Raw genomic sequence first — 24,582 nt, 5'->3', positions numbered from 1 at the left:
CATAGCACCTTTCAAACTTATTAAATCTTGAGTAGCTGTGGCTGCTGCTACATACTCAGCCTCTACAATGCAACACCTGTTTGTTTCCTTGATGACCATGACGCGGGGTTTCCTAAGAAAAATATTAATGTTCCACTCACACTTTTCCTATCGCTTTTATCATTCGCCCAATCTGCATCTGAATATCCTTTTAACGAATTATCACCGCTTTTCCTTTATGTTGAGTTCCTTTTATATACCTCAGGATTCGTTTCGCAGCCTTCCACGATTGTATGGTCGGGTTTTCTAATACTCTACTTAAATAGGATACGGAATACATTATATCAGGTCTCGATGTTGTGGCTAAATACATTAAAGACCCTATTAGCTCTCTGTATGGAACACTTAACTTCTCCTGATCTTCTATTTGGAAGTTTATTTCCATGGGCGTAGCTGCTTTATTACAATCTTTCATTTTGAATTTTGTTAAAATCTTATCAATCAGTTTTGTTTGGTTTATTATTAGATTATTTTCCATCATATTTATTTCCATCCCTAAAAACTTATTTATCTTACCTAAATCTCTCGCTTTTAATTCACGCTTTAACGCTTCCAATATATTCTCATACTTTCCATTCAGCATAATGTCATCTACATAGATTATCATCCAACAATCGTTTCTGTAATATAAATAAAAATCATATAGTGAACGTACAAACCCGTGTCTCTTTGCAAACTGGTCGAAATATTCATTCGAACATTTAGGTGACTCCTTTAGTCCATACAATGCTCTATTTAGTTTTAAGCATTCAACTCCCTTATACTCAACCCCTTTAGGAACCTTAATGTATACTTCCGACTCAATCTTTCCATTTAAAAACGCCGAGGGAATATCTAATTGTTTCACTGTTGTGTTTTCATTAATGGCTTTTGATAACAACATTCTTATCGTCGACATACGAGCCACTGGCGCATATCCTTCTTGGCCTACATCATCCTTCTGTTGAAATCCTCGTGCCACCAGTCGTGCCTTCTTCCTACCATCTGCCTTTGTTGTAAACACCCATTTTGTATCTATTGTAACTGTTATGCCCGGGATGGGGTGGTTAAATAATCGTGAATACAACTTTCTCACTCAAAACACACATAGATATATTTATACTTGACGGTACAAAAGGTGATACGAGAGGGCCTGGTGCTTCGTTCATTGCCTCGTACCGGAGTGCCGGTTCGGCGAGAGAGTGCCTCGCGCCTGCGCGCTTCCGCGCATGGCGGAGGCCTAACCGCGTACGCGATGTCTCAAGGGCCCGTACCCAACATCTCCCTTCTTCGAGAAATCACCATCCGGAGTACGATTTCGCATCCGGGGCCAGGACCATTCTGCGTGGTTGTATTCGCGGCCGTTCAGACCATCTCGGGGTCGGTTGATCTCCTTCCGAGTGCTCATCGTGGCCCTCTGTATGATGGTCCTGTAAGGGACGTCTGGTGCGACCGCGGGCCCCTTGGGGTGGCCGCCGAGCTGGTTGTGCCAATTGGTCCTGCACAAGTGTCGCCTCCGTAGTCGGCGTGCGTGGCTCCGGATTCGAGGCAGAGGAAGGCTCCAGAATCAGGTCTTCAGCGATTTCTGGGCCCACCCCCGCGTTACTCTGCGGTGTGGAACCATCTCTCCAGACGTGGTTGACGTGTCTGGCCACCTCCTTACCGTTGTCTAGGAGTATGGCGTAGCGAACGTTGGAAAGTTTCTTGATGACGCTTCCCTTTTCTCGCGCGTTTTTGCCAATTAACACCACCACTCGGTCTCCGATCGCGAGGTGACGAGGCCGAGGATTACGGTGGGTTGTGGACATGTCAGCTAGAGCCGTTGGAGCGTCAGTCGGGTCCTTTGGTGCCCCGAGCGGAGCCGTCTCCTCCCCCTGTGATTTTGGTAACAGCTTTGTGAATGGCGAGTTCAACTGTCTGCCGAAGAACAACTCCGTCGGCGACCTTCCGTTTGGAGCGACCGCGCAAGGTGTGTACCTGTAACTGTGCAAGAATTCAAATAAATGTTTCCTCCAATTATTGGGCTCCCTGGCAATCGCTCTCTTGATGGTGTCGACCATCCGCTCCGCTTGACCGTTTGATTGCGGGTGGTTGACCGGTGAGAACAAATGTGTTATGTGCATTTCTGCACATAGGGTTGCGAATTGGGCAGAAGTAAACTGCGTTCCGTGGTCGCTTACGAGGATCTCAGGTGGACCGTATCTACAAAAAACTTCTCTGCACATCTCAACTGTCTTGTTTGCTGAGATGGTTTGCGTGATTCTCACGTCCGGGAATTTTGAATAGGCATCGACAAATACTAGGATGTACTGGCCGTCGATAGGACCAGCGTAGTCGATGTGCGTCCTCTCCAGTGGTTTTCTCGCAGCAGGCCAGGGACTGATAGGTGCTTTCACCGGCATCCTCTGGGAGAGTGCGCATGAGTCACACCGTTTGACGAAGTGCTCCAAATCCTGCGTGATTCGCGGCCAGTAGACATACTCTCTTGCCAGCTGTTTCATTCTTCTAATCCCAGGGTGGCCTCTATGTAAAGCTTGCAGAGTTTCAGGCACCATTTTCCGAGGAATGACCACTCTGTCTCCGAGCATCAGAGTTCCATCGACGATGCTTAGGTTGTCGCGACGGTTCTTGAAGTGTTGCAGGTACTCCGATGAGTCTGTGGGCTCACTCCAGCCGTTCTTCAGAGCGTTCAAGACCCTAAGCAAGTCTTCGTCCGAATTGGTTGTAGACTTGAGCTTCTCCCTCAAGTTTTTCTCAAACGAGTCAATAGCATTATTCCTTATTTGCTCCACTTCCTCTTCCACAGCCCGTACGCAAGAAACCTGCAGTTCCTCGCTGTTGTTATGCCGGAATTTTTCCACCAGCCGAGACAACGCGTCCGCTTGTCCAAAATCCTGAGTTCGGATGTGCTCGATCCTGAAGCCGTAGCCCAGTAGTCTCAGGGCCCAACGTTTCAAGCGGGCGGCTGTTGTGGGCTTTAGACCCTTGGTGTTTTCGGTCTGCAGCAACGCGATCAGAGGCTTGTGATCCGTTTGTAGTATAAATCTTCGGCCCCAAACGAATTTGTGGAACCGTTCGACAGCTGTTACGAGTGCCAAAGCCTCCTTCTCGAGCTGGGAATAATTCCTCTGAGCCTCCGTAAGGCTTTGTGACATATGGTAGACTGCTCTCTCCTGGCCGTGCTCATCGCGTTGTAGTAGAACTCCTCCGATTCCAGTCGAGCAAGCGTCGGCGGCAATAACCAAAGTTTTCGTTGGGTCATAGTGTTCCAACAGGAGAGCGCTCAGCATAATCTTTTTAATTTTTTCGACGGCGAGGCTGTGTTGGCGTGTCCATTCCCATTTGCGGTTCTTTCTTGTCAGTTCTTCGAGTGGGTGTTTCACTGTATGAAGATGAGGAATAAACTTTCCGTAGTGGTTTACTAAGCCCAGCAGGCTTTGCACCTCCGTGACGTTGGTGGGGTCCGGCAAGTTTGCTATTGCGCTGGTGGCCGATGGATCCGCAGAAATGCCTCTGGAGTTTATTATAAGACCCAGGAATTTGATTTCCTGTAGACCAAATTTGCATTTTTCAATGCTGAGCTTCCATCTCTTTTCCTCAAGGCGACGAAGCGTGTTTTGCAGCCGTAAGTCGTGTTCCTGCCGAGTTCTACCCGTTACAATAACATCGTCTATGTACGGGTATACGCCTTCTAGACCCATTAGAGTAGATTCTATGGCCTGCTGGAACGTTGCGGGGGCTGTCTTGATGCCGAAAGGTAGCCTTTTTAATCTGAAGACTCCCCTTGGAGTTACGATGGTTGTAATCTCTCGGTGATCTTCGTCGATTGTTAGTTGAAAGAAGGCGTCGCTCAAATCCATCACGCTGAAAAAACAACAACCACTAAGCTTGGCCATTATGTTTTCGATGTTTGGCATCGGATGGCGATTGTCAAACAAAGCCTGATTAACGCCTGTCGAGTAATCTGCACACAAGCGCAGCCCGCCGTTATGTTTTTTTACAATCACAATTGGGGTTGTCCAATTTGAGCGTTCGACGCGTTCTATTATGTCCAATGACTCCAGACGTTGTAGTTCCTTGTCCAGCGGAGCCTCCATGGCATACGGTATTGGTCGACATGCGTTTTGGACCGGTCGGGCGTTCTCAACCAGTGTGAATTTAACCCTAAAATCACGACAAGTTCTTAAACCTGGTGAGAAAAGATTATGAAAGTCTTTGATAAATTTGTCATGACTCATCGACGTAATTTTCCGATCTTCGCCGGAAGTCGTAACGCCTGCGGAACGCGGGGCTTTGTACACGGCGTTGGCAGCGTCTGCGCGATCGACGTCCGCGGCGCCTCGCGCGTCGTCTGAAAACGCGATTAGAGGAAGAGACCACAAATCGAAACAGTCGATCGCGTCTAGTCCAAATAGGTTTATTTCTTTTCGCCCCGCAACGTTGACGTCGAGTTTACATTCGCGATCGAGCACGCGCGCGATGCACCGAAATTTACCGATAATGTCCGAAGTGTCACCACCGGCGTGCTCGACTGTTTTACCCGACGAGAGTTTCGGGGATCCAAGACGGACCCATTCGCGTTTGCCTATTATCGTGACATCGGAACCTGAATCGATCTGTAAGCGCACTGATTTACCGAGCATCGAGATCGTGACAAATTTCCGACGACGTATACCGACAGAGGTGAGCGATCGGGTCGTTAGGCTATTATTTTTATAGGACCCTTTCTGCTGCGTCGGTAATGCGCGACACACTTTCGCGATATGTCCCTTTTTCGAACACGTGTAACACACTGCCTCGCGGAACGGACACTTCGAACGATAATGTGTACCACCACAGCCTCGGCATTTTAGATCCAGCTGGACCTGAGGCTGTTGTTTGCCTGACGCCTGTGGTTGTTTAATTCCTGGTTGGCTACCCGCCTGTTTCTTCTCTTTGGGGAGAACAGCGTTCACAGTTGCGACCGTAGTCGTTTTCGTTGGATCTTCTAGTACCTTTAAACTTGTTGCTACATTCATGTGGACTTCGAGTTCTGCAGCGATGTCCTTCAGGGTTGCATCTCGATTTTTCTCAATGACTCGTAATGCTATTCGTTTGAGGTCAACGTTTTCATTAGAGTAGCACAATGATTGCAGCAACAATAACACTCGCAGGTTATCGTTCGTGAGGTTAGCACGCTCGAAATCCGCCGCGTGGCGATTGATACGATCAGTATGTTCGGATATTGACGTAGATTTTTCGTAGCGGTAATTTAAGGATTCGATTCTGCGACGCGTAATCGGCACTTTGTCCTCGAACAATTCTTTTAAGTTTTTAATGACGTCCTCTTGCTTCATCGTGGTCGGATCTGCGGGTGCGACATGATCAACTAACCGATCGAATTCAATTTGACCGAGTTCGTAAGAGAAAAAAGAATTCGTTCACCACAGTGCCAGTTGTTATGCCCGGGATGGGGTGGTTAAATAATCGTGAACACAACTTTCTCACTCAAAACACACATAGATATATTTATACTTGACGGTACAAAAGGTAATACGAGAGGGCCTGGTGCTTCGTCCATCGCCTCGTACCGGGGTGCCGATTCGGCGAGAGACTGCCTCGCGCCTGCGCGCCTCCGCGCATGGCGGAGGCCCAACCGCGTACGCGATGTCTCAAGGGCCCGTACCCAACAGTAACTTTATTTTTAGGCAAACTTGCTTTTGTCCACGTTTTTTGTTCTTCTAGAGCTTCTATTTCTTTATCAATCGCCTGTTTCCACTCTTCTTCCAAAACTGCTTCCTCAAACGTTTCTGGATTTTGCTGTTGAGTTATTAAACAATAAGCCGTATATGTCTCGTAATCTTCCTGCCATTTCGGTTTTTTCGTTTCTCTTTTTACTCTTGTAACTTGTGTGCCTGGTTCATTCTGAGTACTCATATCGTTATCACTTTCTTCACTTACTACTTCCATTTTCTCTCTGTTCATTGATCCTTCTCCTGTAGCATTGTTTTCATTAGTCTTTTGATTTTCCCTGATCTCTTCATATTCCAGTACATCCCGTTCACGGTCTCTTGTTTTCATTCTGTTCTCTTCACCAGCTTTATTTCTTTCTTGTTTTTCATAATTGAACTCAGTTTCATCAAAATATACATCTCTGGAATTTACTATCTTATTTTCCACAGAATCCCATAATCTATATCCACCACCGCTGTATCCTACCATAATTATTGGTTTAGCTCTAGAACTCAATTTATCTTTTCTAGGTAAATTTACTTTCCACACTTGACTTCCGAATATCTTCAGCTTTGTTAAATCATTTTTCTTGTACCATAACTTGGCTGGAGGTTCATTGTTAGTAGCTTTTGTTGGTGATCTATTCAACTCATACGTAGAGCATCTAAGTGCTTCTCCCCATAAAAATTTTGGTAACTTTGTTTCTGATAATTTAGTTCTCACTCTATCCATCAATGTTCTATTCATACGTTCAGATATCCCATTTTGTTGTGGGGTATATGTGTTTGTATACATTAACATAATTCCTTTCACTCTGCAGTAATCTTTAAATGTTCTTGTTGTAAACTCTTTACCATTGTCCAGTCTAATACTCTTAATTTTTGCATTGTGTTGAGTTTTTACTTCTTTTATATAGTTTTTTAAGTTTTCTTCGGCTTCGTTTTTACACCTCAATAAATATACTTTAGTAAAGTGTGTACAATCATCTATGACTACTTGGAAATATTTGAATCCTTCCATTGTAGGTGGTGAAATTGGACCTGCTATATCCGTGTATATTAAATTTCCAATTTGTTTAGACTGTTTTTTACACTCTTGAAATGGTGGTCTCGTTGCTTTTCCTTCTATGCACATTGGACACTGTCACTTGTTGGAAGATCAAAGATTCTCATACCTTTTCTATTCAAGTGTCCTAGTCTTCGATGCCAAACCTCAGATTCATCTTTTATATTAACCTTCAGCCCATTTATATAATTTGGGTTCTTTAATTCTAATTTTAAAATGTATAAATGGTCCTCTCTTCTACAACTTATCTCAAAATTAGTACCTTCTATTACCACATTTAGCTTATTAAATATAACTTTGGTATCATCACGCACTATTTTTCGTACAGCCAATAAATTATGTTTCAACCCCTGTACAATTAATCCATTTATCTTTATCTTCCTTTCTTGGCAGTATCCTATCAATTCACCCCTCTTTGTTGCCTTCAATATATCATCATTTGCAATTTGTATATTTGTTTCTCTTTCCAATGGTTGAACATTACACATATACTTTTCCATTTCAGCTTTGATCAAGTGCTCTGATTGCACCGGAGTCTAAAATAAAATTTATAGACTTCTCTTCCTCAATTATTTTTCTCATAGTACTCAATGCAATAAATGAAATTTCCTCTTCTTTTGCACAGTTTCCTGATTCTTTCTTCCATGGTCTATTTACCCTATTAAAAGTCTGATGACCTCTTCTGAATCTTCCTCTATTATTATTATGATTATTATAATTATTGTTACTTCTTACCTCTCTGACTCTACAGTCGGCGATTTTATGGTCCATTTTACCACAGCGATAACATGAGAAAGGAATCGCTTTGAATGCCACCTCACTATCACCATGATTACTATTTTTATTCTCCATAGATTTACTTGTCATCTTTAACTCTTCGTCTAACAGTCTTGACTTGACAAACTCTATTTAACCTCTTTGTTACTTACTGTTTCTATCGCTGTTATCACTGCTTCATATTTCTCATTCATTGATAATAATAAATGACTTATCTTGTCGCTTTCTTTTGCTGTATTTGCATCCTTTATTAGATCCAAATGCTTGTCACTTATACAGTGGACTATCATTGTCCTGGCTCTCGCATCTCGAGTCTTAAATTGACTTTTCTCAACTTCACTCGCGTAATCTTCGACATGTTTGCTTAATGTGTCTTCTATTTGCTTTTTATTTAGCAAACACAACTCCAAATTTCCAATTATTGAAATTATCAGATGATAATCGAGGATATACTTGGGCTGTATTCATCTTGAAATTTTATTCACTACAAGCTCTATCTTACCCACGTGGTTTTCTATAACCTTCTTTTCATCTACTTCTTAATCTTCGATCAACTCAATTATCTCTCCTATTTTTATTTTAATACAAGCTTGGGCCCATAACTTCTTAGATTTATTAAATGATTTATTTTAATATTAAACGAATACATAGTTAATAAATGCAAAATAAACTCTTCATCTTTACCATTGTATTAACGAACGAAATCTACGCAGCGAATAACGAACATCCTTCTTCAACCGTTTTTAAACAAAAAAAGAGGGGGAAGTAGGCAGTGCCAACTATTTAATAACTCAAAAAAGAAAAATAACCATCTTTTGGTGACCAAAACCTAACATCGAATACGCGTGTACTTGATTTAGCTTGTTTTACTATCTTACTGTTCCGAGTAGGAGAGTATTTACTTCTGTGCTTCTTGCAATGTTTACTGAGGCTGAAGCTGGTCCAAATGCACGCGTACTCGACAAATTTTCAAACTTATTTTTTTCGAAAATAAAGCGTCATATAAAAAAATTTTATTCTACATTTTCGATTCAATTTTTTACGTAGAATTACCCCCTACTTCCTTGTACCACCAGTTCCGGGACACCCTATATGTATATATTTTTTTTTCTCTTTATGTTCGCCAGGATGGATAGATGTACCAATTGAAACGAAATCTTTTGCATCTTGTAGAGTATGTGTCCTGAGTGGTCCCGTTAACAAAACATTGCAACAATTTATGGAATTTCTTATTGTTAATAACTATTGTTATAGCCAAGTACTTGTTCCTTGGTGTTGCTTTGCACGGAATGTACCGATCGTGATGAAACCTTTCACATTTATCGTTAGTAGGAAATATATATATTCGCGATGATCCTACTTGCAAAAATGTATGGAACTTGTTATCGTTAATAACTATCGTTATTGCAATTAACTAATAAGAGTGACAAACCACTTTACAGCATCTTACAAATACTGCTCGTTCCACTAAAAAATGTGAAATGAAATAATTTTTAACAAAAAATACAACCGTCTTCAAAATACGCTGAAAAGTGTAAAATAATTTCTATTTCATTTGTACCAATATTCTACAGCTATTAATAAAGTCTATTTAATCATTAAATAGGATACTAAATACATTTCAACCTTTTCGGAGACGGCGCAAAATTAAATGATGCTGCCAATACGATTTGATTGCGGTAGGCGAATTTGGTAATTAATAAGTCGTAAGAAAAAATTTGGAACATTATAGATACGGCGAAAAACATTTGTATTTGTAACGATTGTATGAGAAGTTGGCAGCACTTCTGATGTACATTTAGTTAATCCGCAATGGGTATGTTGATTCCCGTCGAATATTGTTTACTTGAAATTATCAAATGGGTCATTTGTCATAAGTTGCCGACGCGACGTCTGAAATAGGATCTTATTAGTAGAAGAAATATTTTTAATTTTACGCCGCCCCGAAAAGGTTGAAATGTATTTAATATACTATTTAACGATTAAATAGGTTTCATTAATAGTTGTGGAGTATTGGCACTGTTACGTATCTGTCTCGGAAATTTCCTTATATGGTGTTACAAACCCTTCTCAAAAATTTAAAAATTTCCTTATATGGAATCGGATGTGCGCACCCGACACCAATCGTCTTCTAGAAAAGTCGAGACCAACGCAAAGCAAGGGCGCGGTCCTACAGGTCACGTAGAGTCAGTCCCCACCACCCTTATTACTCTAATTTTTGAGTATAAAAAGGGTGGCGGCAAAGGTACCTCGGGTCTAGTTGAAGTCTAGAATCAGTTCGATGCACATCAGTACGTTTCTTTTACGGATAATCTCTGCAACGAGAAAACTCTGCGAGATCGGGTATTCAAGTCCCTTTGAAGCACTCAGTAACTATACAGTACGTTGTCTGCTGTTAAGCATTATTCTGATCGTTGTAGTTAGGGATGGGCGATGTTCGACAAAAATATCGATGTTAAAATAATCGATTAGTTGAAAAATCGATAATTGAACATCGATGCTCTTTAAAAAATATCGAAATATCGAATTCTTTTTTATTAGAGTTGATTTTGGAAACATCACCCTAAGCACATTTCCTAGAGTGTAGCCTAGAAAATGCATATACAGGTAAACAAAAAATATTACACTATCTTTCTTATTTAAGTTTTCCTAAAAAATATAGTTAAATCAGAATCGTACATTCAATGTTAACTTCGAAGAATATTAATGAATATCCCCCAAGTAGTAATAGTATTTTGCGAGTTCTTGAGCTGTAAGTGCAACAGAGTTGACTTCGTGATTAGAAAAAATGTTTTTATTAAATCTAGGAAATGGGGTATTCTAAGGATAGATATGCATAAGCAGCATAAACATCAAAATATTATGCGTACTGTTACGTCGCAACTCAGGGAAGCAATTAAAACTACACGGTATCACTTCCACACGCGTTCGTTTTATTGAATTAATAATTGAATTTCGGACAATGGTTCAAATTTCGCACAAGAACTAATTATTATTAAGCGATCGTGACCCTTGCTATGAAGTCGCCTGGCACAGAATGGCCGCCCGGGTGTGGTTTTTTATTATATGTATATATGAATATGTTGCGCAGTTTCGTTCGCGAAGAAGCAGCCCAGTCGTCGGATTCTTATGTTTCTATGTGTCATCAGTTTCTGGGCTGCCGTACCGTGGGAATAGGGGATGCAGGGTGTTATCTCTGCTAGTCAAGCTAGCAGAGGTTCTCGCCTAACAGTACTTTATAAAAAGTCACTGTACCTGCAATAGTAGAACAGATGCAAAAGGATTGAGATGATAAAGAAAATTATAGATGGAGCATTTGGATAAGATAATTTTTTAAATCTAAGATCATAGAATAAGAGTCACAAGAATGTAATACCACAAATGCGTAAGGCGTTCTTATTTAGTCGCGTTCCGAAATTCACTGCCACTGCAGGAATCTAATTACGTATTACACATTTTCAGTGCTGGCAATGAATTTCGGAACACGACTTATACCCAATGAGCATACAACATTTCTCGAAAATTATACGCTCATTGAATAGTGCGCGTCGAGTTATCATATCATGCTGTTCAGTTTTCTCACAGAGATAAAAAATACCGATGTTATGTAAAAAAGTATCGATAATCGATTAATTGATTTGTAGAAACATCGACAAAAATAATCGATTATTAGGAAAAAAACTATCGATATTTAATTAATCGAAACATATTGCCCATCCCTAGTTGTAGTCCGCCCCCGTTTGTTCGCGTTCGTGAAAACCGAGAAGGATTAGATTCTTGTTTCGCGGAATCGAAACTAAACTTTATTTATTCAACTCATTTAAATTTGCAACTTAGAGTTTAATTCATTGAACACCGCGACAATTACACACAACAATTGTAAGGTCCCGGAATATAGAATAAACTCATTATTTTAACTTCTACTATTGTCTAATTATATTGACTAGTCCAGAAACCCACTAAGGTGTACCTTTAATACTAACATTCCTGCGGCTCCCTACATTAGCCATACGTAGGTTCGTCCTCACGTCTTCACCTTTCCTGAGGCTCCCTATGTTAGCCATACGTAGGTTCGTCCACTATAACCGACCTCCTGGAGCTCCCTACGTTAGCCATACGTAGGTTCGTCTCCACGTCTACTTCCTTAGGCTCCCAGTGTTAATAACAACATTGGTCAAGCCATTAACAAATACCATAACCGAGATTAAGCCCCGGCTACGCAGCCGCCCCCTCCGGCTCGTAACAGTACAAATGAAATAGAAATTATTTTACACTTTCTAGCGCATTTTGAAGTCGGTTGTATTTTTTGTTAAAAATTATTTTTTATAAATGATTACAAACTCACCAGCACGAAGAGTAACTTCACGAGAAAGGACCGTTCCCACTGAGCTGGTTGCACGACACCTGTATCTTGCGTTGTGAACTTCCGCGCGAAAATCTTGCGCCAAAAAGGGTGGAAAGTAGAGGGTGCCATTTCCGAGCAGCTGTCTGAAACATACAGAAAAAAACGGATTTGAATTTTAATGTGTTCATACGCTTTCACTACTAATATTGCTATTTGTTCTACATAGACTTTACAACTTAATCCTTGGACAGCGGACTATAGAGAAAGCTCCAATTTTAATTTCACTTTGTATTTCATAATATTTCCATTTTTTAAGTTTTACACTATTTTTTTTAATTATACATTCAACTTTAGGTTAATACTATTATTCATATTTTGTAAGTTGGGGTTATCTCGGAGTGTCCTAACCCCCGCAAGGGGCGCGGGGAACCAGCTCTACAAGCTAAGGTGTAAGCAATCGTGCCGAGAGCTGGATGGTACCGGGGTAATAGTGTCGCGAACGACGCCCTTGGGCTACCAGGCGCCCCCCCCCCCCCCCCCCCATTGTATTCAGCCTTACCCCTGTAAGCGGGGTCTGCAGGGGCGGACCCATACTTCCCAACTACTCGTGGGACACATATGGACATTAACAAAAATACAAACACACAAATAGACATAAACACGAATGTACCCGGAAGCGGATCAGTTGAGGAATCAAGGGACCCAATTTTGGGAACCGTTTCCGAAACACCGCTGACGAGTGTTTTAGGGGAGGGCGCGTCTACGGCAGGCGAGACTACAACCTTGTCAGCCCTAGACATGCTCACCCTCAATGAGGAGCTTTCCTCAGGTACGACTGGGGCCGAGCAGGGAGAAATCCCGGATCTGGAACTGGCAGCGTGGAGGAAGGTCAAACGCAGTGGGGCAGCCAAGAAGAGGGCCCGGAGGGCACGTTTAGCGCTGGAAGGAAACTCCGGCGGGACTGCCCCCATTGACACAAAACGCTAGGCTGTGGTGGCCCCAGCGACGGCGTCTGCAAAGGGAGGCCCGTCAACCGGGCAACCCCTCGCAGGGACGTCGCAGGCGGGCGACAAGGAGGCGGATGACAAAGGGCTCAAAAGGGCTCCGACCATCCGTTTCCCCAAATACCAAACCATGCACCAAAAGACGGCAAAGGATATTCCCTTCGTCAATCAGCTTTAAGGAGGCGCTGTCAGCGGAGAGGAGGCTGGCAATTGCACCGGCCAACTACCCGGAGTCAACCCTCATTGCGGCGCAGGCTTCCGCCATCGAACAGGCGATCGTTGAAGCGCTGTGTGAGCTCCACAAGGAGGGCGCCATGCTGCGCGAAGCGGCACCAGTGCCGGTTTTGATGAGGCCTGCTTCTAGTGACCTGCTCGGACACCGGAGCGGTAGAGTGGCTAGGGGCCACCGCCGCCGGCATTAAGCCTTGGGAGGGAGCGGACCTCCGGATGATGGATGGCCAGCACCTCCCGAGGCTCACAAGGATGGTGACGGTCATCCCCGGCCCTCCGGTGGCGACGGAGCCATCCTCAGGTTGGTGGAGGGGCAGAACCCGGGATCCTGGGGGTTGGCCCTACCTCACACGGCCTCATCGAGAGGCAAGGCTTTGAGGTCCACGTGGGACTGCGCAGGGCCCTATTTAGAGAGGGAGTCCAAACACGCAGAAACAGTCACCGAAACAAAACCAGGTTCAATAGCCCCGGGGATGGAGGAAGACAAGGAGAAAGGGAGCGGGATGGACAAGGGTGAAGTGGAACCCAGGGTGTCGTGAGTGACGCACTCGGGAACCCTCACCCCCACACCGACACTATCCCACTTGCCCCACCCCGAGGCAACAACCAACAGGAGGCGGCTGCCGGATTCTTTCAAGGATCGAAGGCCGCCGAAACGCAACTTCCGACCAGCGGGAGCATCCCCAAGGCAGGAATGTCAAGGGCTTCCCCTCAAGGCCTTCGCCGACCACGGCGGAAGCGACGAAAAGGACCGGGCATCTGGGGGTGCAGAGGGCGTACCCTAATACACACCCTGACGGCCGGTACCAGGAAAAAGAGAGGGAAGGGCCCTGGCAAGGGTCCTCCTCAAAGGTAGGTGCAATGGGCCCCTGCGGGGAACCAATCCCGCCTACCTTGACCAAAGTAGCCTACCTTGACACCGGACCACATCCGACACCAACAAAATGCCAGACGGTACCAGGATCTCGCAGATCAACCTGCAGCATTGCAAGGCGGCAACGGACATTCCCCTGTGCTGCCTAACGATGGGGCAGACATATGTAGCCCTCATACAGGAACCTTGGATCTGCAAGAAACGGGTAGGGGGGCTCAACACGAGGTGCAGCTCACTTTACTATGACGCCTCATCCAAAAGTCCCATCTTCATCAAAAAGGAGATAGAGGCCCAGAAACTCAATGAATTCTGCACAAGTGACCTCTCAGCGGTTAAAGTAAAACTCAACCTCGGAGGGAATACGTCAGAGCTGATCGTTTGCTCGGCCTACCTTCCGTACGACTCAGAAGGTCCTCATCCCTCGAGGGAATTCAGAGCACTGATTGACCACTGTGCTGTCAACGGTCTGCACTTGGTGATCGGCTGCGACGCCAACTCGCACCACACCGTATGGGGCAGCACCAACATGAATTGCAGAGGCACAGCATTGCTGGAGTACCTCGCCTCCACGGGTCTGGAGATCCTCAACATAGGCTCCGCCCCCACCTTTGTTATCTCCCGCAGACAAGAGGTAATCGATTTGACCTTGGACTCCGCTAAAGTGGCATAGGTCGTTAAACAATGGCAGGTTTGGGACGAGACCACACTCTCGGACCACAGCCTCATTACTTTCAATCTAATGGGCGACAGGGAAAGCGGCACTGGCGAAGCCTACAGGAATCCTAAGCCCACGAACTGGGCACTCTACAAAGAGGAGCTGGAATCGAGCGGACGGTGGAACACTTGAGCTCCGCCATCACTCAGGCCTACGAGGCTGCCTGCCCTGCCAGAACAAGGAACAGCAGGAAAAAGGTCCCCTGGTGGAAGAAAAAATTGGACCAAGCCAGGAAGGATACCCGCAGACTGCTGAATAAAGCCATGTAGGCCAATACGGAGCCAGCCAGGGACAACTATACAAAGTCCCAGCAGGCTTACAAAAGGTTAATAAGAATCAGCAAATGGACGGCCTGGAAGACCTTCTGCAAAGAGACCGAGGCTCTTCCAGTAGTTGCCAGGTTAAGGAAGATCTTCTCCATAGGCCCCTTACCGGGGTTGGATCGTATCAGACTCCCGAACGGGAGTATGACTCGCAACCGTAAAGAAAGAATTTCGCGGGCTCAGTAGCAGATGGTCTGGAGTTGCGTCGTGGAGATGTCACGCACATCGACCACGCTTCAGCAGACTGGGGAATAGCTGAAAGAGTGATCAGCACGGACAAGGTGAAGTGGGCCATTGGCTCCTTCAAGAGATTTAAAAGTCCAGGCACAGACGGGAACTTCCCGGCACTCCTTCAGGAGGGCGGTGAGGACCTGTACAGGCGCCTGGGCCAAATCTTTAAATCCTGTCTAGCAAAGGGCTATGTACCCAAAGCCTGGAGACACTCCAAGGTAGTGTTCGTCCCGAAACCAGGGAAGGACAATTATGACTTGGCAAAGTCATATAGGCCTATCAGCCTCACCTCTTTCATACTCAAAACACTGGAAAGACTGGTTAATAGGCACATTAGAGACGAGGTTCTGGTCAGTAGACCACTGCACCTCTCCCAACATGCTTATCAAAACGGCAAATTCGCCGAGACGGCACTTCACAACCTGGTAAATTTAATTCAAGGAGCACTGTCGAACGGTGAATCCGCCCTCTGCATCTTCCTTGACATTGAGGGGGCATGCGATAATACCCCTCACGATGCCATACAGGAGGCTGCGAGGAGATACAATATCGAGGACTCCGTCATAAGATGGATCCACAACATGCTGACCAACAGAGCAGCCACAGCAAGCCTGGGGGAGGAAACAGTGAGGGCCGATGTCGTGAAGGACTGCTCGCAGGGAGAAGTCCTGTCCCTCCTATTGTGGACCCTCGTGGTTGACGAACTCATACGGATACTCACCGCAGAAGGCTTTGAAGTTCAGGGTTACGCCGATGACCTTTCTATCACGGTCAGGGGCAGACACCCTTTGGAATTAGTGAAGAGACTGCAACAAGCAATCACACTCGTAGAATCATGGTGTCAGTCACACTCGCTCACGGTCAATCCGAGTAATACGGAGTTGGTCCTATTTACAAGGAAGCGATGCTTTTATTTCAAGGCTCCTTATCTTTTTGGGACACAACTACAATTTACAGATGAGGTGAAATACCTAGGAGTAATACTGGATAAGAGACTCAGCTGGAAAAGTCATGTGGACAAGCAGATTCGGAAAACAGTCAGCGCCTACTGGGCCTGTCGTAGAATGTTTGGTCCTACATGGGAACTCAAACCAAGGATGGTAAGGTGGATCTATCAGGCCATCCTTGAACGCATTATAACGTATGCCTCGATTGTGTGGTGGACCTCCATGAAGAAGGGGACACACAGAAAGACTATCGAGAGAATATACCGAATGGCGCTGCTGGGGATAACAGGTGCACTCCCCACCACGCCCACCATGGCGATGGGCGTACTGCTTGACATCAAGCCACCTCACCTAGTGGTGATCGCGGCGGCTTGGAGAGTAGCCATTCGCCTACATCCGGCTGAAGAATGGTCGCCGTCGAACAACGGGCACATCACGGAGCTGGAGTCGGAACCAACTCTGACCCAAGGTAGTGACCGCTGCAAGACGGTGTATCTCTTCAGTCACGACTGTGAGATAATCCTCCCTGACAGAAAGATGGCTGGAGGACCCAAACAGTATTCTGACCCAGGGGGGCTCGTTTGATTCACAAACGGCTCCAAGACCACATTTGGATATAACTCACAAGCTGGGCCACCACGTAACGAGCTTCCAAGCAGAAATGTTTGCCATCTGGGCCTGTGCCAACTATATCTTGGACAGGACACACTCGGGCAAACACATCTACATTTGCAGTGACAGCCTCGCTGCGCTTAGCGCCCTCCACAAAGTGGAAATTGGGTCTAAGCTAGTCAGGACTGTGCACTGACCTTGGGACGGCTATTTCTGAATAACAGAGTCAAGCTGCTATGGGTACCAGGTCACGCTGGTATTGCAGGAAATGAGAGGACCAATGAACTGGCATGACTGGGGGCGTCAAGCTCTCAGCCATGCCCCTCGTACCTTATTGGAGTCTCAACCAGCGCGTTAAAGGGCCAGGCCAAGGAATGGTTAAACCAGGAATTCACCAGGTTCTGGCGAAATGCAAACGGCATGGGACGCACGAGGGCCCTTCTTGAGGGACCGTCACAGAAGCTGGGTGATACCTTAATACACCTGGTCAGGGCGCAGTTGCGCATGCTCGTGGGCCTAGTGACAGGACACTGGTGCATGAGGAAACACCTTGCACGCATGGGGCTCACAGAGGAGTCGATATGCCCAAGATGTGAGGAGGAGGATGAGACACCTCTCCACGCACTCTTAAGATGCAGGGAACTAAGGACCCTAAGAGGATCAATCCTGGGGACCTCGGAACCCTCATCGTTAAGCATTTCGGCTGGCCTGGTGCCGGCGCTGTTGAATTTTGCAACGGAAGCCCAGGTGCCAAGGCACAGCCAGTAAAGAGGCTGCTTTGCGGTCCGGGTACAATGGTCCACAAGGACTGAGGGCCCGGTTAGCCTCAAATCCGCAGTAATAATAATAATAATATATAATAAGTTGGGGTTATAATTGATTCAGGCGTCCGTAACCTATGACAAATGATGATTTGATAATTTCAAGTAAACAGTATCCAACGGGAATCAACATACCCATTGTGGATTAACTACATGTATATCAGAAGTGTTGCCAACTTCTGATACAATCGTTACAATTACAAATGTTTTCAGCCGTATCTATAACGTTCCGTATTTTTTCTGTCGACTTATTAATTACCTAGTTCGCCATACCGCAATCAAATGCGTTATTGGCAGCACGTTTATTCAGGTATTTTTAATTTTGTGCCGCCTTCAAAAAGGTTGAAATGTATTTAGTATACTATTTAACGATTAAATAGGTTTTATTAATAGCTGTGGAGTATTGGTATTAATGAAATAGAAATTATTTCATACTTTTTAGCGCATCTCGAAGTCGGTTGTATTTTTTGTTAAAAATTATTTTATTACACACTTTTTAGTGGAACGAGCTGTGTTTTTAGGATACCGTAATGCGGTTATGCATTTTTATTGATTAACTAACAACTATAAATAAAAAAAAATATATTGATTGAATTTAGATGGTTAATAAAAAAGCTGCAATTGATTTTGGCAAAAAGGATTTTGCAAAAGTCCAAATTTACGTTGCTCTTAGTCGTGTCAAAAATTTAAATGGTCTAGCTGCTAGCTTTATCTGATTTAGCACCAAAGTCCTCGTTAAACCGCATGTCAAAACAGCACTCACAGAAATGTAAAGATTACAACGGTTATTTTTGCAAAGAAACAGTCCAAATCAGTTTCTAGTGACCGACAAGAAGAAGCGATACGTGAAGAAGCAAGTCAATCATTCTTTTAGCGATCAATTAATAAAGAAAATGACGAAATCTACTTTCATGGATAATGTAGTAGAGTAATGGTTACACGCTGCAGACATCAAACAAGGCGTATTTTGAAATAATATTAGTTATTAACAACAACAAATTCCATGAATTTTTGCAAGTGGAATCATCGTGATATATCCCATATTAGATGTGAAAGGTTTCATCTTGCAGAGTAACACCAAGGAATAAGTTTCTGCTATGACAATAGTTATTAACAATAACAAATTCTATAAATTTTTGCAAGTGACGTCATCGGGGAAATATCTCCTACAACATGTTAAAGGTTTCATCGTGATCGGTATATTCCTTGCAGAGTAACAACAGCGAATAGGTTTTCTGCTATAACAATAGTTATTAACAACAAATTCCATACATTTTTGCAAGTGGAATCATCACGGATATATCTCCTACTAAATGTGAAAGGTTTCATCGCGATCAGTACATTCCTTGCAGAGTACCACTAAGAAATAGGTTTTTTGCTATAACAATAGTTATTGATAACAAATTTCATAAATGTTCGCAAGTGGGATCATCGCAGATATATCTCCTATTAAATGTGAAAGGTTTCATCGCGATCAGTATATTCCTTGCAGAGTAAACGCCGAAAAATATAATTGAAACATTGCGTTTTGTGCAAAAAAATCGTTAGCAATGAAAAAATGCAAAATGTGTTTTTAACGCGACCAATCACGAAACATACTCTACAAGATGCAAAACGTTTTGTTCCGATTGATCGATCCGTCTCGGAGTAATCGGCGAATATATAGATAAAAAAAAAAATTATGAAAAAATACTGATCGAATTGAGTAACCTCCTCCTTTTTCGAAGTCGGTTAAAAATCAATAGCTCATTCATAACAACGTTCCAAAACGTTCCAAAAGTATCTACTGAAAGTAATGATTCCAGGATGGGGTTAAATCATTCGTTATTTTGTTGGCTAGTCTCCTCACATACAATTATCATCGTATCGAAAGTTGAGGAATTCGTACGGGTATTCCGGCTGTTACTCCTGAAATTGAGTAATTTATAGGCCTGTTCACGTACCGTTCAATTGTCTCTGTTTCTTGCCATTGCGTACACCTTTTCTTGTTTCCGTCTTCCGTGGAACAGTGATGATTTGCTCGACTCGGACTTTGTCTTTCTCCCAACGCACTGTAATTTCTGCGCGAAATAATGTCGACTAAAGCGTATTTACCTAGCTAAGTATATTGCTCAAGTGTGTGTATCATTATATGTAGTCGTACATTGGGGGATTGAAGAAGTTTGATGGGATTAGCGTGAATGATACCGATTCAACAGTTTTACGAAACATTTTGTTGATAGGATTATATCGAATTGGATATTAATAACGAATGGTGTTTGCTCTTTATGCTTAGAGTTTGTTAAGCGGATCATTGGCTTTCATTTTTGCTTTTTGTTCTATGCAGTATGTGGATGAACCAGTTATTTCACTCCCACGGTAATTATTCCCTTTGCGAGTGATTAGGGAAGTTGATAATTAAATTGGTAGATTGAAGCATGGCAATGAAAAATTTGTATTATGAATATGTTTTACTTTGAAAAGAGATATCATGTATATCAATGTCAATTTTAATTATAAATTTGTGTCATATGATAATGTGCGTTTGTTCCAAAATTCACCAAAATTGTAGTCATGGTTAAGCGAAAACACAAGGAAATCTGTTGAATAGATAGGATTTATTGGATTAGGTGAGGTTACAAGGTGTAGGATACAGTTTTCTCTTTTGTTTATTTGTACAAGACATTCTACGGTGAGCGCCATGTTTATACTTCTCCCGTTCAATAGGCGTCCAGGTATTATCGCCGAACTCTCCATATCGAACGGGCGTTTAGAAAACTAACTCTACTAGGGCGTCCAGGAGATGCACTGTACTCTCTCAACCGACAGGCATCCAGGTATTATTGCCGTACTCTCCGTGTCGGTCGAGCGTCCAGGAACAGTTCTCCCGTACTCTCCCTACTTCCGGTAGGCGTCCAGGTATTGTCGCCGAACTCTCCTACCGGGATCTCTCTCTCTCTTCTCCGGCAGGCGTCCAGGTATTATCGCCGTACTCCCTAGCCTGCCGACCAAGAGCGGCCGATAGTCTTACCTCGTCCTCTCTCTCGAATAACAGCAGGCAAAATAGGCCGAGGCAGTCACGAGCCCTTAATTTATATCCCGAAATCAACGATCTCGTCGTCAAGAATGATTTTGGCGTTTTCCGCGCTCGCGTTCCACGTCTCCGCTCGCGCCTCGCGTCTCTGCCTCCCGCGATAGCCTATCATCGACTTTTCTCGAAATTGTCTGGACGTTTCCAGACCGCGTCGTTTTCGCGAAGTTTCTTTTTTACCGTTGTTACAACCTGGTAATATGAAAAAAATATCACAGAGGTTTTCAATTGAATGAATTTTAATTACAGATTTGTATATCATATGAAAATCTGCGTTTGTTTCATAATGAGAATGAAAATACAAATAGAATAAGACTACGCATGGTCAGGGGCATAGTAAGCATCTCCATACGTAGTCAAGTGGTATAGATCAACCATAGTTGCATCAAGTGGAATAAATGATAGAAAAAATAAATGGAATAAATAGTGTTTCAGCCAAGTGACAATAAACGGATCGAATTAAGAACGTATCCAAACAGAATACCTCAGTACTGTAATTAGGTAGTAGAATATGGCCGTATTAGATCAGCCAAGTAGAACATGCATGGATCTATTCAGATAAGCAGACAACGTCATGTCTGATAGGACAAGTGACATTTAATTGTCCAAGGGATTGGCGCAAATTACGTGATTCGTCAAGCCATATAATTAAACAGGTAATTGCAAAATTCAAGACATAGTGTATAATTAACCTTCGAACAGTAAAGCCTGGGTCAATCGTGACCCGAACTTATAAAACATATTAAAACAAGGATATGTAGTGAAATGTATAATTTTCACATGAAATGTAGGAAATGAAAATAATATAAATTTTAAATTAAAATTAAAATTGTGGCTCTCTTCATGGACCGCTGTCCAAGGTTTAAACTAGCAACCTTCTTATTACACTTTATACAACAATACAATGTTACAGGACCATTATCAATTAAAAATACCTAAATTAATAATACTATTTAATGGAAAATGATATTAAAAAGCATTTTATTATTTCAAAAGTAATTATTTCAATTAAATGAAAGGATACTTCCATATTTTAATTTTTCAATATTAATTAGACAAGTAGTGTTCAATTAAACTGTGAAAACAGAAATATGCAATATCATGTGCTTTAATTGTAATTATTTAGAATATTATCTTTCATTTTCCAATTTACATTTTCCACTTCCTACGAAGGAAATGAATATAATATTAACGCTTCTTCGAATTTTCTTTAATACCTTTGTTTCGATTAACCGATTATATTAAATTTGCAGTAAAATGCTTAGACTTTCGTGCTAACAAGAATTTCAAATTAATTTCAACCAGCGTATTTAAAATTCATAAATAGCCAGAAATTCACGTTCTGGTGCTTTTTAAATTTGACTACAATTGATACGTCATTTCATTCATTACGAACATCGACGGAAAGCAGAAACACTGCAAAACGTAAATGCGAAAGCTCGTTCGTTCGTGCACTGTTTCCAACATTTCAATCGCGCACCGTTCGAAACTTCTCCCTGGCGGAAGTTTATTCATGCAAAGCCGATTTTACTATCAATTAGCGAATTTAAAACAAGGCAGGGATATACAGCGTCGAACGCATTAAATGTTGATGTAAATCATTTTCACCGGTAAACATCGGCGCATCGTTTAATTCTATCTGGTATTTATTATACGCGCGGGGAAATTTGCACGATATCACCCCGCGATCGATATCAAAGTCGAAGAATTATGTTAACGAAATTTTTTAAATCGTGTAACTATCGTGTCGATCGAATCTATTCGTGTATTTCGTGAGCTTACTCATTTTGTAATTATTTATTATTTATACTGATGTCACTTTCGAGAAACTTACTAACTTCAAAATACATTTTAAGTAATTAACACAATTTTTATAATCGAAAAAGTAGCACCACTATTCATAAGGGTATTATTACTAAAATACTAACACGTTTTTCTTAATCACAATCATTTTTTGTTTAATGCTACACTAATAAAAATCTTTTTTTTGTATTTTTATTAAAAATTCTTCCATGGATTTGATGTAATGACTTCCTTAGTAGAAATAGTCGTATTTAGTCAGGTACAATATATTATTCGATTATTATTAAAGACATTAAAAATAAAATGGTTAATATAAAGCATTAATAATAAAATAATTGTAGAAAATAGTGAACATAAAGGTGACGTGCAGGTAATGTGTTTCGGTCTTCTATCTAATTCCTCTCGCACGGTTAATCGCCATGGTAGGGACGTCTGCTTCCAGTCCACGAGTTTTCAATTTTTCAGGGTTTTACGTTTAATTTCCTGCCGCGCGATAGCCGTTCATTCTGGCTAGACACGCGTACGAATACACATCAGAAACAGGATGTACATATGTATGTGTACATACAAGCGAGTGCTGTGTTCGATTAAAGCTTCATTGGTAAATTGAAGCTCGTCGATTCTTTCGAATTTGACACTTTTTTGACAATTTTTTTATAACCATCCAAGATTTTCGAATGGTGAGTGAAATGAATTGTTAAGCGAGTAATTACACTGTAATTAATAACACCTCCCCCTTGACTTTAAATTTCAAATTTAAATCAAAATACTAATTTGAAATAAAATGTATGTTTGTAATAGTAAGTCTTATTTTCACAAAACCTTTTGGAACATCAATTCCATTAATCTCAGTTTGTATTTACCTCGTTCATTTGCATTTATTTTTCGTTCATCCTGCTATTGATTTCGTTTCACTTTATCCAACTTTATCCAACCCACCCCTTTCCATCTTTTGCTCTTGTACACTAAAACCCTGAAGGGTACTCTTGCACCCCTAATCGATCGATGTATCAGAAGCTGTGTATCAGGATACGAATTTCGTGGGATGCAAATGAAGACGTGGCACGATAGTTGAATGGAAAGCGAAGATCGAATGTGAAAAGGATACCTGTTTGGGGATGAATCAGTCAAAAAGGTTGCTTTCGCTTCGAATTTTTTTTTAACTCCTTTGTATTTTCGAAACCTCCGTCATTCGTCTCGAGTCCGTACTTCAAGAGTACGCTTGTTTGATGTCTGAGTATAGAAAAGGGTTGAAGAGAGAAAGGGGTAAATGTATCGTTTATTGAAACCCTTCGAAGACGATTAAATCGAGAGATATCTGTAATTACTATTAGCTATTAGTTATTAGGAGTATTTATTAGTTTAAAAATAAGCACTTTTATTATTGTATTTTATTGAGCTGGATAATTCATCAGGAACATGAATTTACGCTTAACAGTGAAACGTTAGGTCGCGAACAAACTTACTGGACGACCATTGGATAAGGAACATTTCAATTACCGGGAGGAAATAGTTTCCTCAGGTGCCACAGTTACGGTATTGCCCAGGGTACAACATCAAACTTCCAATATAATACGAATCTTACGCGATCTCGAGGTTGCGGTTGTTCTACTCCCGGAACTTCCGATCAAACCATTGCTACGTTTATGACAAACTTTCGAGGAGATTATCTCGCTTTCAATTTAAGAAATATCTCGTTCTGAGAGCGTTACTATTATAAAATATAAAAAATAAATAAATATAAAATATAAAATAAATATAAATATAAAATATAAAAGCAATATAAAAAAGTTTTGTTACTAGTCTATGCGGTAAAAGATATTGCCTTGTTTAGTTAATTGTTCAATATGGGTATTCAATAAAACAGGAACAGAAAATTGCTTTAAATCCAATAGATGAAGTAGTATGGGAACGTGTGTGAACATGAGAAAGGGTTAGGGAAAATAATGGATTCAATTAATTATGTAAGTAATTGTGTAATTGTAACAAAGGTATTTGAGGTTACTAAGAGAATAATAGAAGACATTCATTCAG

At 42.3% G+C, this 24,582-nt stretch overlaps 1 protein-coding gene across 2 annotated transcripts in view; it reads right to left on the bottom strand.

The window, feature by feature from the left end:
• Dscam3 (Down syndrome cell adhesion molecule 3) overlaps positions 1–24,582 on the bottom strand; it is a 280,870-nt gene that overhangs the window by 72,216 nt on the left and 184,072 nt on the right. For both annotated transcript variants that reach the window (XM_034326185.2, XM_034326183.2), the window contains exon 5: positions 11,918–12,060. In XM_034326185.2, coding sequence (XP_034182076.1) covers positions 11,918–12,060 — 143 coding nt within the window. The remainder of the gene's footprint in view (positions 1–11,917; positions 12,061–24,582) is intronic.

Source organism: Osmia lignaria, chromosome 3, assembly GCF_051020975.1.
Source record: "Osmia lignaria lignaria isolate PbOS001 chromosome 3, iyOsmLign1, whole genome shotgun sequence".
Taxonomy (NCBI): Eukaryota; Metazoa; Arthropoda; class Insecta; order Hymenoptera; family Megachilidae; genus Osmia; species Osmia lignaria.
Note: the sequence above shows the minus strand (reverse complement) of the source record. Positions and strands in the feature narration are given on the sequence as shown.